The 15,647-nt window shown below is 39.7% G+C and overlaps 1 protein-coding gene across 1 annotated transcript in view; it reads left to right on the forward strand.

The window, feature by feature from the left end:
• Positions 1-1,081: 1,081 nt before the first annotated feature.
• MGAT4D (MGAT4 family member D) overlaps positions 1,082-15,647 on the forward strand; it is a 34,219-nt gene continuing 19,653 nt past the window's right edge. Inside the window, exons 1-3 of the mRNA XM_063310725.1 lie at positions 1,082-1,262; positions 11,118-11,258; positions 12,294-12,427. Coding sequence (XP_063166795.1) covers positions 1,082-1,262; positions 11,118-11,258; positions 12,294-12,427 — 456 coding nt within the window. The remainder of the gene's footprint in view (positions 1,263-11,117; positions 11,259-12,293; positions 12,428-15,647) is intronic.

The following is a 15,647-nucleotide window of genomic DNA, read 5'->3' on the forward strand; positions in this document are numbered from 1 at the left end:
CAAGAGAGAGATGAGGCAAAACAGCTTTGCTCTGGCTTCAGATATATTTGTCGTAGAGCCATAAATTAATAGGTTTTCAGAATAGATCAGAATAGATCATTAAGAGATCAGGCAGGTTCTGAGCTGATTTGAACTGGTACAGAATGTAGAAGGGCCATTCTTGCCAAGGAACCAGAGAAAATGTGTTGTTGCCTGGATGGTGTCTAAGATGTAGAGATATTGGTGCTGACATTAGGTAACCTAAGCTGCTGTTCTGTCATCATTTAATACTTAAGTCTAGAGAATGTGGACAGAGCTGAAATTGCATTCACTGCTGTAGTAAACATTTATAAAACACATTAATTCAATGTAGTAAATGTGTTTTATAAATGTTTATATTATATACAGTATGTAGAAAAATAGAATACAGTATGTAGTCATACAACCAAAAATCAGCCTGTTTATAGACAAAACTTCAAAATGTTTTCACTGCTGTTTAAAGGAGCTTCCTAAAACCTACATAAGATTCAGTTATGCTACAAGTTGTTCAATGAACAGGCGGGCCTTCTAATAGTGTTTAACTGAGTCCTTGTAAGGCACCTTAGGGAGACATTAAAAAAAAGAAATAGGCCCAACAGTCATGTATAACTTACTGTATATTAATAAGAAAATGTATTGTTCATCAACATGCTTTTGAGAACTATGGAGTCAAGTGTTACAGGAAAAATAGTTAGCTTGCATGTGTACTTTACATTTTAAGATACGTAATTTATTTTTTAAACATATAATTTTATATGTTTATTTTATTTATGTTTGACTGTTTTTAGCTTTTTATGGAGTTTTAATTGTTATGTTTTATGCCACCCAAGTCACATTTTTGTGATATGGGCAGCTATATAAATTTTCTAAATAAATAACTGTAAATTATTCAATAGGATTATAAAATGGATATGCATGCCCTACAATGATTTTTGCAGCTGAATTATTAGTTTGAAGAAATTATTTCTTTTGCTTTATCTTCTTGGATGCTTTGAGAGCATTTTTTTTCTGTCATGTCATTTTGAATTTTGTCCCACAATTATTTCCTTGTCTGAAGAAAATAATGTACTTTACAATTTCAGGAAACAGTTTAAATGTGTACCAAAGACAGTATGAGGAACTTCATCAAAGACTCTTATATGTTGAAGCAGAAAACAAAAACATATCCTATGAGCTCTCTGATAAACTGAATATAATCAGACAAGTCATTGGTGAGCTAACCAACACACCAGTAAATATTGCAGGTTTGTGTTGGACTTATTTTTAAACTTTCTGACTGCAAATGTTACTATTAAAAAAAAATCTAATCCTTCAGAAATATAAGGTCTTTCAATTTTATTGAAGTAAGTAAGATGGCCATTAACATATGCTCCCCCCCAGAAATTAATAATATAAAAAAAGGTCCAGAAAGGAGAACAATTTAGGTCAGTTAACAAGGCCCCCCTTATATGTGATTTTATCACTGAGAAGGGGACAGACCTGGCATGTATCACTGAGCCCTGGCTGGGCCCTGAAAGTGGGGTGCCCTTTTGGAAATGTGCTCAGCTAGGTTAATGGTATGGCACCAGCTGAGTCCCCAGGGCAGGGGAGGAGGGGTGGCTGTTGTCATCTGAGAATCTCTGCTGGCCTTCATGGTTGCTGCTTCACAAGTGGCCAGTTGTGGGACCCTGTTCCTGAAGTTGGGCTGCCGAGAACAGTTGGAATTGTTGCTACTGTACCAGCCTCCCTGCCGTGGGGCAACCTCCCAGCTTGAGCTACTGGAGGCCACCTTGGGGGTGGTGGAGTTCCCCAGACATATGGTTCTGTGGGACTTCAATCGGCTCTCCCTCCCTCAGAGGCGGCTCAGGAGTTCATGGCCACCTTTGGCAGCCATGGGCCTGTCCCAGATTATTCAGAACCTGACTTGGGACAGTGACCTTACACTGAAGTTGGTTTTCTTGTCAGAGCAGTGGCAATGTGAACTGAAGGGAGAGTTAAATCTGTCCTCTCTGTCATAGCCAGATCATGCCCTGGTGGCCTTGAGATTCTCCTATGCTGCCCCCCTCCGCAGGGAGGCAGGACCCATTTGATTGGTCCACTTCTGGTGACTGATGGACCCGATGGGGTTCCAAAGGGAGCTGGGGGCTATACCCAAGGATCTGCATGGTCTAGTGGAGGCCCTGGCTGCCACCTGGAATAGGGAGGTGGCTGGGGCTTTGGACAAGATCACGCCCATGCGACCTCTCTTGTCCCATGAAACCTGACACTCACCATGGTTCACGGAGGAGTTAAGAGTTCCGAAGAGGATTAATAGACATCTAGAGTGCCGCTGGAGGAAAACAAGGACCGAACCCGACTGAACACAAGCTAGCACTGCTATTAAGGCCTACCTTGTAGTGGTAAGAGCGGCGAAACTCAATATTTCATCACTCTTACTGCATCCACAGAATGCCACCCAACAGCCCTGTTCAAGATCCCGCAATCCCTTTTGGGAAAGGTGAGCTCAGTGACCCACCTGCAGGGCCACACAGAGGAGTTTTCTGGGCATCTGGAGTATAAAATCACTTTGATCCATTCCAAATTGGATTCCAAGCATGTGGTATGGCTTGTGGAGATGCCTGGGGAGTGTATTTACCTGGGTATCTGGGAACAGTTTGATCCTGTTGGGCCCAAGGAAGTGGACAGGGTCCTCTGGACTGTAGATGCCACCATTTGTCAACTAGATCCATGCCCCTCCTGGCTGGTGAAGGCAGCTTGGGAGGTGATGTATGGGTAGGTCCAGGCAATGGTGAACTCATCCTTGAGGGAGGGAGTGTTTCCAACAACCTTTGAAGTGGTGCTAGTGCACCCCCCTCAAGACACTATTGCTGGATCCCACTGTACTGGACAATTTTTGTCCAGTCTCCCACCTTCCCTTTTTAGGGAAGGTGGTTGAGAAAGTGGTGGCATTGTAGCTCCAAAGGATCCTGGATGAAACAGATTATCTGGACCCTTTTCAATTGGGTTTCAGACCCGGATATGGGATGGAAACAGCAGTGATCTCTGGTGGGAGTGGGATGTGGTTAGTGCATCCATCTTTGCTCTTCTTGACCTCTCAGTGGCTTTCAATACCATTGACCATGGTATCCTTTTGTGTCAGGCAGTTGGGGGTGGGTGGCACAGTTTTGTGCTGGTTCACCTCCTTCCTCCAGGGCCAGTCCCAATCGGTGTTGATAGGGAGTGAGAGAATCTGGCCACAGCCCCTCCTTTGTGGGATGCTGCAGGGTTCGGTACTCTCCCCATTTCTTTTTAACATCTACATGAAACCACTGGGTGAGACCATCTGTCACCATGGGATAAGGTATCATCAATATGCAGGTCAAACCCAATTATACATCTCTATCCCGGGTGATTTAAGCGATGCTGTGACTACCCTCTCTCCTTGCCTGGAGGCTGTAGGGGTCTGGATGGAGAACAACAGGCTTCAGCTGCAATCTGGTAAGACAGAGTGGCTGTGGGTTGGGGGCTCCTCTGTATCCAGGAATTTATCATCCTTAGTTCTGGATGGGGTAGCACTACCCCAGACAGACCCAGTGCAGAATCTGGGGGTCCTCCTGGACTCATGGCTCCTGCTTAAAGTGACAGCAGGTGACAGTTGTGGTCAGGAGGGCCTTTGCTTAACCTCGTGTTGTGCACCAGTTACGCTCTTTCCTGGATCGGGAAGCCCTCTGGTCAGTCACTCATGCCCTAGTCGTCTCCCATTTAGACTATTGCAATGCTCTCTACATGGGGCTACCTTTGAAGAGTATCTGTAAGCTACAGCTGATTCAGAATGCAGTCACGCAAACAGTCTTGGGTGCCTCAAGGACGGCATATGTAATACCTTTGCTGTGGGAGCTGCATTGGGTGCCAGTTTGCTTCCAGGTCCAATTCAAGGTGTTGGTCATCGCCTTTAAAGCCCTACATGGCATGGGTCCACGTTATCTGAGGGACCATCTCACCCCATTACATCGACCCATCCCACCCGGTCAGGCAGAGAGGGCATTGGAGTCTGTCGATTGGTGGGGCCTAGGAAGAGAGCCTTCTCTGCTGTGGTCCCTAGAGGTGAGTTGGGCCCCCACTCCCCCAGACTTTTGGAAAGGGGTAATCCTCGGGGTGGTTAGTGCCTTGAAGAGGCCCCAGTGAATTACATGAATTTAAATTAAGAACTTTTTAACATCCCCATTTTATATTTTATATTTATATTATTTAAGAATACTGTTTTTATTGTATTTTAACCTTTATTTATTTTAGTTTTATTGTAAGCCACCCAGAGTCGCTCTTTGAGTGAGATGGGCAGTGACAAAATTTGAAATACAAATAAGTAAATAAATTTGTATTTGCTAATTTTATGCACAGATGTACATTTAGACTATTAATGTACTTCACTTAGCCGTTGTGGGGAAGTTTGTGAGCTGTGTGCCTGCTCTATTTATTGTTCTGGTGTTAACTGTTGATGGACATCTTCAAAGTATCTCCTTTCCCTTGTCAGGGATCTGTAAAAAGGACTTGGACTATTCAGTTTTTTAAACAGAGGATGCTTTCAGCACACTATTATCTTCTGACTGTCCTTCAACTGTAAGGCTGTTCTCCATAGATTAGGCACATACCCACCCTAAGATGTCCGATGCACCTAAGCACTGGACAAACATGCTGGGCAACACCTTTTTTCTGTTGTGTCTTTATAATGTTGCCTTCATCTCAGATCCAGCCTATGAGTGAGGCAGGCTTAATTTATCCTTAGTTTGTTCCAGTATTAAAATGGTTAAAATGGTGTTCTCCCTCTTACTCTAACACCAATCAAATGCAGCCTGAAGGTATTTAAAATCTGTTAGGCTTGTCACTTATTACCTTGGAGGAAAGTCTTGTGACTAGCAAGGACTGGGAAGAGGCAATAGCGGCAGACTGGTGATTGGCAATTGGGACGCCATTGTATTTTTCTGCAGACTCAAGAATGGGTGGAGAGCACTTCACTTTAGCTGTGGGGAAAGGCCTGTAGTGCTGGGAAGCAGGGAAACTAGAAACTACTAGACAAGCTGGAGAAAGAGGTATGAGTCTTTGTGATCAAAATTATTTTGTCATTATATCACTAATTTATTATGTGATTATGTCTGTCAACAAATTGTGTAATTTGCCATTGAGTGGCCTTTTTTTCAAAAAAAAATCCATGGCCCCAGAACTGGATTGGCTGTTTTGTATTGGCTGATTGAAATAAATAATGCTCATAAAAACGAAAAGTAAAGCCTCTCTCAAGACAAGCTCAGCTTTCTATAATTCTTTGGCAGCAATGTGGAAATGATTTGCTGTCTTCTGGAATGTTCCATCCCCAAACTTTCGAGCTTATTCTTTAGCCCTGGGATTTTGTGGTCACGTTCCATTGCAAATACTAAGTCTTACTGTTTAATTTACTGAGATCAGCCAAAGCTGGACAGACGCTGCCATGTAGCTGGCCACTTAAAAGCAAACTACTCTCTAAAATAGGGGTGTCCAACTTTTGCCAAGTGCTGCATGGCATCTGTTTCATCAGTGCAAGAATTGCAACATTGATAAAAATGTTTCTAGTGAACAAAAAATGAAGAGTATCATAGTATGCCATTAAATATGCATGTATAAAATTAAAATATTTTTTTGCAAAATAGAGCTACTTCTGAAACAACTGAGAAGCAGAGACACTTCACTTTGGCCATTTAGCTGTCAGTATTTCTTTTTTAAAAAATAAATTTTATTAAGTTTCAAGAGAAGAGTAAAAACTACAAAAAAACTACGAAGAAGGAAAAAAGAACTAAAAAGGTGAAAAAACACAAGAGGAATTTTCAAATTTACAAAACGATGTGGCTTCCGACTTTAAACAGCAAGGGTATACAAAAATTTCCATAATCAATCTCTTCTCTATATTAAACCAAAACCACATTATTTCTACAAATCATTCTACTTTGGCACACAATAAAAATCACTAAGTACAGTTACTCCTCCCCCTTATATTAATTTTTTTTTTAAAAATTCATATAAACCTCCTAAACATCTTTCCCTCCTCCAAAAGATAACACAAATTTAATTATTCCCTTCCTACCACTATTCTAGACATTTCTGTCTACTAAAATAATCAAATTAAAAAGCACATAGATTATCTGCTATTATACTTGATAATACAACAGTTTTAATAATCTTAATAAACCCAAAAAACAAAAACAATTAAAAAAGTAACCTTAAAATCAAATCCTTAAAACCATCCAAATAAACATATTTTTAACCTTAATAATCTTAATCCAAATCTTTAAAAGCAAATTACATCAATCAAACCCTTAAAGCAAACCAGACAGACATTCTTTAACCCTTATCCACTTCAAAATGAACCAGAGTATTTACATATCACCACAATGTGCACAGAGCTTTTCTCTTAAAAGAATCAAACAGCCCAACTGCCCCCCTCAAAACTTCCAACTTCTTTTCATGGCATTCCACCAAAAAGTCAATTTCACTTGTAGCTTGCAGATCTCTCTCTCCCTTAAATTTCTCCAAGTCCACTACCCGATCTTCATCCAGCATCTCAATAAAAATCCCACTCTTAGAAGATACATTTCTGTCGCTGTTAAATTCCTCAGTTTCATCCACCACATCCCCAACCTGATGGCACATTTTGAATCTCATATTTTCCACGATATTCTGAATATCTTGCATAAAAGCTTGGTAAAAATCAGAAGAAATCTATTTAAAATATTGGTGGAAGTCAGAAAAGGTCTGTTTAAAACCCTCCAGGTCTCACGCAGTAGATTATGGCGCTCCCTGGGAGCTTAATTAGCAAAAGTTGTGTCCAGTTCATGGCACCATAATTCAACAAGGATTCAAATTGGAACAGAATAAATTGTATTCAAATAAATTGGAACACAGAATGACAACAAAGATCAGGGAACTAGAAATTAAATTCTATGAGGAGATATTGAAGGAATTGGGTATAATTTAGCCTTGAAAAAAGACAGGAAAAGATAGTACAGAAAGTCAGAAAGGATGTCACATAGGTCAAGATCCCTTCTCTCTTGTCCTGAAGTGCAGGGCACAGAACAATAGATTTACGTTACAGGAACTCTCTTTGTGTCAGGGGCATCCTCTTTACTTGTTACTGTCTACAGAGATATAAGAGAACCAACTTAAATGATGAGGGGCTGGTTGCCTCACTTTGCAAAACTGATGGTGTCTAAGTCAATTGGCTGGATTTGGGGGGGGGGAGATGTTAAATTGTACTTCCACCTGTGTGTGTGTGTGTGTGCACGCATGTGTATGTATGTGTGTATATACTGTGTGTGTGCATGTGTGTGTGTGTGTGTATATAAGCATTTTAGGTCCCAAAAGTCGTCCTCTCAAAGGAAACCAAGCTTAAGTAAAGGCATCATTACAGTACACACAGAGAGGCACACCCCTTTTCCTTTGTATAAATTTTGCAGTGGCAACACACATCTCTGTCATACCCATATAAAGTAAAATTTAATCTACTTTTTGAAGATTGGTATCCATATGTGATTCCATTTTGCTTTATTGCTTTCTGAAGATCTGGCTTGCTCTTACAATTTCAGGAAAAATATTTTTATTCTGCTCTACTTTTCTTTCCCTAAGAAAGCATTAGCTGCATACTAGCATCAAATGGCATTTCTGCTTCTCAAGAAGTTTTCCTAACTGTATCCTAATGCATGCAGTATGATGGATGAGGAGTTTAGATCTTGACTGTGTCAGGGCTGGAGTTCTCTCTGTAGCTGTGATAGATATTACCATGTGTTGTGGAGTATCTTCTTTAGTCAAGAAGAAATGGAGGGAGGTAGTGCCTTCTGAAGAATGTCTATGAGCAAGTTTAAAAATACGGATTGATTTTGCTAGCAACAGAAATCTCTACCTTTCTTGCTTGGCCTGTCTTACATTCTACAAGCACTGCTCACTTTATGGCGTTGTATCTCTGCTTGCCTTATTTCCACAGATTCCTGCAGTAGGGGTCTGTCTGGAGTCGGGGGGCCAAGGTGGTAAACAAGCCTGTGCAACTGAAGCCTTGCCTCTTTGTATATGCATGCAACATTGACACACACAGAGATACAGTTATGTCTGCTACTGCAAAAGTCCCTACTTACCCTAGTATGGAGTCACAGCGGTTGAAACTAGAAACTTCACAATTTCTGAGCTCTGTTCCTAATGATGTTCAGGATATGATGTCCAGGATAATTCTGCCCTGAATTCTTCAGAAATCCCTTAGCCTGTCTTGTCCTTTTAGAAAAAGAGTTTCAAATTTGTGGTCTAGTCAACTATGCAGTTCTTATACAAGGCATAAGGAAACCCTACCCACTGTTGCACTCAGGGGATCTGCTTCTCTGGAAGTGCTGGGTTCTCAAAGCAGGGGCAACAGAAAGGTGAGACAATCAGGGAAGACATGCCAAGAGGATAATGTTGGCCAAGAGAAGGTGACTGAAGAATAGAGCTGGGTCCAGTTGCCCTGCATGAGGATCTCTGCTGCACAAGGAGTAAGAAAGACAGTGAACAAGCAAGCAAGTTCTCTCTGCGGCAGGCAGGCAGGCAGGGTCTGCCAGACAAGGAGCCAGAAGAGAGAAAGAAGAACACCAAAGTAAAAATCTTTCTGCTTAGCAGGGAAAGAGAAGAAAAAGAAAAAGATAGAGCCTTCTCTAAATTATATCATTCTAGCTATGATCTTGAAAAAAAAAGTGGTGTGTATCAGGCCAGTACATATCACCAATCTAAATACTTGTATTCTGGTGAATAAGAAATACTGACAGCCACGATTTTTGGCTTCCAGTGGGGAATGGCAGACTTGAGTGGCTGTGCCCGTGGGCTTAGTGGCGGAGCTGAAAACGTGGTAACTTTTCTTGGGCTCAGGCAGGTCTCCTGAAGCCCAGAAGTGTTTTCCAGATAAAATAAAACACCTGGAATCACACCATCTGTCCTCCAGATGGCTGCTTGCAGCCAGAAGATCTTAAACAGTGTGTCACATTCAACTGGTGAGAGCCAGCTGGGAGGCGGGGATGTCATCACTTTCCAAGCCACGCTGTAGCCTTAAAGGGACACTAAGACCAGCCACCCCATTTCTAGATCACCAAATTTGTATTTTTTAAAGTATATGTTCCCCAAGAGAGGCTTTCTACAGCGAGGAGAAGCGGGCTGTCTTGGTGCTTATCATTTTTGGGATTGCTTCTTAAATTTTTTTTTAAAGTTTTGTATTTCATTCTCCTTCCAAATATAAAGGAGAATTGAGAGTAAACAATTGTCGTCCTGTTATTATTTTTGTATTAAATTTGAAGATATTAACATTTTCCTACATGTTGAATCAGCTGCTCTGAACCTTCAGCTTTCTGTTTTCACTTTCCCTTGGGAACTGTGCTTATCTCACTTTCGTTTGCGTAAATACATTTCGGAACTTTTTCATATTTTATTATTTATTTCCTATCCTGCCTTTATTATTTTTATAAATAACTCAAGGCAGTGAACATAGCTAATACTCCTTCCTCCTCCTATTTTCCCCACAACAACAACCCTGTGAGGTGAGTTGGGCTGAGAAGAGACTGGCCGGCCGAAGGTCACCCAGCCGGCTTTCATGCATAAGGCAGGACTAGAACTCTGTCTCCTGGTTTCTAGCCCAGCACCTTAGCCACTAGACCAAACTGGCTCTCTACTTTTCATGCAACAAATGAAGCCAGAATTTTTTAAACTTCTTGCCACAGCAGAGAGAGACAGAAATTTACAAGTGCTTATCATTCACACACATACACACAAAAGTGGTAAGGGGGAGCACCTTTTGCAAAGGTACCACTTTGCTTGGACTGTTGGATAAAATATAATGCTTCTCAGCTGAAAGAAAGAGGGGAAAAGAATCACCTTTTCTTTGCAATATTGAGCTACTTGTGCATGTAGTTCTAGTTCTTGAGGCTCAGTGTTAGATGGATCTTCCATCTGTTGGAGAGAAAGATGGGGTGCCTGTCAGTAGCTGCTTACCAGCTGATTGCCAGCAGTCTTTGACTGGGTCTATTAAGTATGCTTCTTGGCTTCAGGAAGTACTTCTTGGTTGTCCTGGAGCTGGAGACTCAGGACTGATCTGTACTGCCTCATTGCCCCCTTGCCAGAATGGGCAAGCAATTGTTTCTGGAGAGCAGAAACAGATGACATTGCCCACATACCTTCAAGGGTGTGTTTCTCTGCTCTACTCCCTACTGTATTACATTGCCTTGAAGGTTCCTGTTTGTTTGGGCTAGAGTGCTTCAGTCTGTTGTAAACTAATCTCGGCAGTTCACTGGTTATGTCATAGAGGAAGGACTACCATTCAACTGAGCTAATCCTTATGATGAACTCCTAGAAGTTCTATATCTCTCTTCACCATCATTACTGAAATAGCATAGTGGGGTTAAAATCTCTATCTAGCCTGTTATAAATACTGATGTTGGCATTATTGCTAATTTAAATACTGCATTTTTTTAAAAAATACAAAACCTGCTAAAGTCTGAGATGACAATTTGCTGGGCCTGACTGTCTTGTTTTCTTTCTTTCTTGTACTGTATAGATCCTCAATCAACTAGCATTATTGGCTTCAAATGGATACTCAGTGGTAGTATGGGAAACATAAGTAGCACATCTTCAGTTTTACATGTATTACTGCTAAGGGTCAGTTCCATCAAGACAAAGGATTAAAGAGTACATCGTAAGGTCAATCTTAATGATGCACAATGTGTGAAACAGGACCAGAGAATAGATGGCTTTTAAACTTAACAATGTACAGAGAAAAGCCTGCATAAAAATAGTGGCCTTATAACATAGTACTATCCCAATCTGATATCCTCTGCTTATGCTGGAACTAAATTTGCAGAATTCCTAGCTTTTAGCCCTGCTGTGTATGAATTCTGGGAATTATAGTCTCTAAATTTCTGGAAGACAGTAATTTGGAGATAACTCTGCTAAATTATCATAAATATACTTTACTGTTTATCGAATGCACCCTTGATACGCTATCACATTATCATACTACAGTGTTATGTCAGCACTTTGAAAATGGCAGCTTGATATTGTGGACAGTTAAATGTTTATGTTTGGACTATCAATCTCTCCTCTTTCTTTTTTTAAAGATTATATGAAGTGGAAAGTCTTGAGCCTTACCAACAAACTCTCAGTACATCCTGCAATTATCCTCTACTATCTGCCTCATCTCCAGAAACATGAAAATGCTATTTACCCAAATGTCATAACGGGACAAAAAAGGACTGGGGGTGAGAATAAAATGTAATGTAGAGGGGATGAGAGAGAGAGAGCGTGTGTGTTAATTGTGCAATCATGCAAACATCAAAGTTTCTGGACAGTTTTGTTTAAGAGAAGGACTTACTTTGAGTTTATTCACTTGAGTGTGTATATCAGATCTTTTCACTAAACTGTGTGATGCATCCTGTGAGCATAAGAGATGTTATGTCCACACTGAAAGTATGTTGCACTTAGTTGCTTATACTGAAGAATCCCTGTTAGAGAATTGCTTAAAATCCTGAGTTAAAGATCAAAACAAAATAGTATGCTTGAATTGTTACATTTTTCCATTTGCTTAGTGCACTGCTAGAGAATAGCAACCTTCTGTTGTGGTTGTTGTTTTTCCATTTCTCTTCATGGCTTTCACTCAGATACATTAGTGGATTACACTATTATCCCATTATCCTTCCAGCAACTCCAAGAGAAAGTTTAGGCTGAAAGGTGACAACTTGCCTAAATTGCTTCGTAACCTATGTGGCTCAGTAGCATATTAATCCTACCTCTTCCAGATCAAATCACCACATTATATCACATTATTAGTTACTAGTAAACTAATCTTCATAAAAGTTTATATGCCCAACACCTTAACACAAAATTGCTGTAAAATTCTGTTAGGATGGGTGGAAAATATGGTACTCCCAGGACACACACAGTATTTCCTGCTGACATCTATAAGAAATGACAAACTTTCCAGGACCAGCAAAAGGTAGTTCAAAAGAAAGCACCCAAATAATACAAGATAGTTTTCTTGGGTATATGTAGCTTCTAAATGGAAAAATCAAGGAATAAAGGATCTATGAACAATGAAGTTTGATATTATTTGTAAATTATTGAAATAGTAAGATACTATACTTACATTCTGTATTCATTTCTTTATATGTGTTTTTCAAAAATTCTTGTACAGACTTCTATACAAGTTTCAAATTAATAAGTTAATTTTTGTTATTGTCAGTTGCTTTTTATTGAGATACCGTTATTATATAAAATAAAATATTTTTGTATGTTAGTATCCCTGGTGATTGGTGTACCAACAGTGCGAAGAAAAATGGAAAATTATTTGATGAATACATTGAATTCCCTTTTCAGTGGAATGTCTGAATATCAGAAGAAATATTGTGTGATAGTTGTCCTGATAGCAGAGGTAAGATAATGTGAGATGATTCATTTAAGCTAACAGAAAAGGAAATACAGGAATTTATATTTATAATAATAATAGTACTCTGCAACTGGATATTCATCAGAGCTTATGGAAGGATTTTTAAAATTCATTTTCTCCATCAGTATGTTCATGGTCCTTTTGTAAATGCTGTGTTCTCTCCCTTTATGTTGTGCCTGTGTGTGTACAGTATTTGCATGTGTGCGTGCCAGTGTTGACTCCTGACGATTGCCCGGACAAGTCCCTGCAGTTTTCTTGGCAAGGTGTTTCAGAAGTGGTTGGCCATTGCCTCCTTCCTAGGCCTGAGAGAGAGTGACTGGCCCAAAGTCACTCAGCTGGCTTTGTGCCTATGGTGGGATTAGAACTCATCATCTCCTGGTTTCTAGTCTGGTGCCTTAACAGATACATCAACTGGCTCTCCCTTTATGTTTTACTATAGATTTTATCAGCCTTTCTCAACCTTTTGACCCTTGAAATATTTTTCAGGCCTTGGGGAACCCTTGCACATTCAGGCTCAAAGACAGACCAGAAATTACAAATTTATTATATTTGTTTCATGGGCAGGCCTGTATATATGTATTAACATTATTATTAAACTAAAAATAATGAAACTTACCTCTTAAAGAGAAGTTGCCCAAATTTGAAATAATTTTTTAAATAATTCGTGATCTCCCAGGGAATTCCTAGTGACCTCTCACGGAACCCTAGGGTTCCACGGAACACTGGCTGAGAAACCCTGGATTCATGAAATTCATGAAATTCAAATTCATTACAAATAATTCTTGAAATTGAGAAATGTATAGGTAATGTATTATTTTTGAGTTATTCCTGTTCTGTAGAGGGAGGATCTTTACTAATGTTGAATGGATAGATTATAATATGTCAGTATATACCGAATTCATGATAGCAGAGAATGAGCATTTCAGAAACTGAACATCATATGCCAGTGTAGCTGCTATATCAACAAGACACTATCCATACAAGGGGCAAAGTTTTCATTTTATGTATATCTCTTAATGGTTAGAATAACATAACAAAATGCAATATAATGAAACTAATAAAATTACATAATAAAATGTCAGTGATCTACCTTTAGTAACTATATGAAAGCAGACATTAAGTCATTTTAAATTTACATCAGTTCATTATTAAAATCAAGTTATTGTAGGAGTATCAACAGTAATATTCACTGAAAAATTACAATCTACTCAGTAAGAAATCTAACCTTATTTAATAACTCATCCCTGACTTAAATGTTAAGACTTTATCTTAAGAGAAACCCTAATTTCCATGGGTAGAATTATAGTTCAAAAAAGGGTTTTATGTTAAATTCTGTATCAGATTCATTTTCAAATATAAAGTTATTTTAGACATAGAACCATACGCCCAAACTTAAGTTGTGTTCTACTGAAGGAATTGTATATACTTTGAGTTTGCCAATACAGGTAGTCCTCACTTAACAATCCTAACTGGGACCGGGATTTCTGTTGCTAAGCAAAGTGGTCGTTAGGCGAAACATCACGTTACCACACCGCTTAGCGACAGCAGTTCCAGTAGTCCCAGTTGCAGTCATTAGGTGAGGACCTCATGCTTCTCCTGCCCTGCTGTGCTCACCTCTGCTTCCACTCCTCTCCTGCCTATCTCCCACCCATCTCTGCTGTTTTGGCCACCCTGCACTCTTTCACCTCCCCCGCCACCCCCAGCTGACTTTTGCCATCTTCTTCCTTCCGCTGCTGACAAGGTGCGCTTGGCTGAGGCAGCTGCTGGCCCTTCACAAAGCCTTCACAGCAGCAGGGGTAAGTGGTGGTGGTAGAGTGCAGGGTGGCCAAAATGACAGAGATGGGGACATAGGCAGGTGAGTTGAAACACACACTGTGGTTGTAAATGCAGGCAGGCTGCGAAGCACCCAAATTTTGATCACGTAACCACAGGAGCACTGCAATGGCCATAACCTCGAGGACCGGTCATGACTACCATTTGTTTAGCGCCATTGTTTGAACAGTCACTGAACAAATGGTCATTAAGCAAGGATTACATGTATCCTTCCTACTATGCCTTGATTTAGGCATTAAGCTTATTAAAATGCAGCTTACCATTGCCTTTGGTTTTTTAGCGTGGTTTTAGCAAGTTTACCAAGATGCTTTTTGCATATCTTGCCGCACCAACCTTTCACTATCCCATACGTCTACTTATTATTTTACTTTGTTCTGGAACTAAATGCATTGTCTGTGTTCAATATTATTGTGTCATTTTGGTCAAATATTCCAGTCTAACAAGATAATTTAAAGCTATAATATTATCCACTCTACATTTTACAATCATCTGAGCTAGAATATAATGGAAAATTAATCAAATCTTACCCAAGTATAATTAGTATTTCTATGATTTACCAGACTAGTATTTCTCAGAAAATAAGGTTGGTCTGACATAATTTATTCCTGATATATCTTTGCTGATCCCTGTTAATCAGTGCCTCTCATACTTAACAATCTCTTTCAGAATTTTCTTTGCATCAGTATCAGTCTGATCGGTCTGTACTTTTTTTGATCCAAATTTCTCCCCATTTTGAAGTGAAGACAACATTTGGGTCATCCAAATATGCCTCACTTATTTTCCAAGGATTCTTAAAGATTTATAGTCAGTGTATCAATAGGTGGAACTAAGTGGTAGAATAAGGAGGACAGAGTTGGTAACACAGAGGAAGGACTCAGATTGAGGAAGCACACCTTGGGCCCTGGAAGTAGTTCATTTTTATCCAACAAGTTAGTTAGAACAGGAGGCTGTATGTAGGAGTAGTTAGCTAATAATGACATTTAGGATAAATGAACCTCTGACTCATTATTATTAGAAGAGACTTTGAAACAGTCAGCACCTCTGAAATAACATCCACAAGTTTCAATAGCATTAGAGAAGAGTAATTAAATTGGCTCTGATGATATGAGCTAATCTAAAGTAGCTTAACATTTTTTATCTTCATCACTTTACCTATATCAGGGTGCAATTCCATCCTTATATATTTAACAGTAATTTTACCATTCCCAGATTGAAGATGGAGCCTAAATTTCCAGTCTGCTGAGCCTGGAACTATAGTGCTATGTGAAGCACCTTTTGTGCTAAATTTCATGGTTGGAAGTGCATGGAATAAAAGGGTAGATGTGTCTTTAACTGGGACCTTAAGTGATCACAAAATCTTATCATCATACCT

The sequence above is a fragment of the Candoia aspera genome, chromosome 8 (genome assembly GCF_035149785.1).
Source record: "Candoia aspera isolate rCanAsp1 chromosome 8, rCanAsp1.hap2, whole genome shotgun sequence".
NCBI lineage: Eukaryota > Metazoa > Chordata > Lepidosauria > Squamata > Boidae > Candoia > Candoia aspera.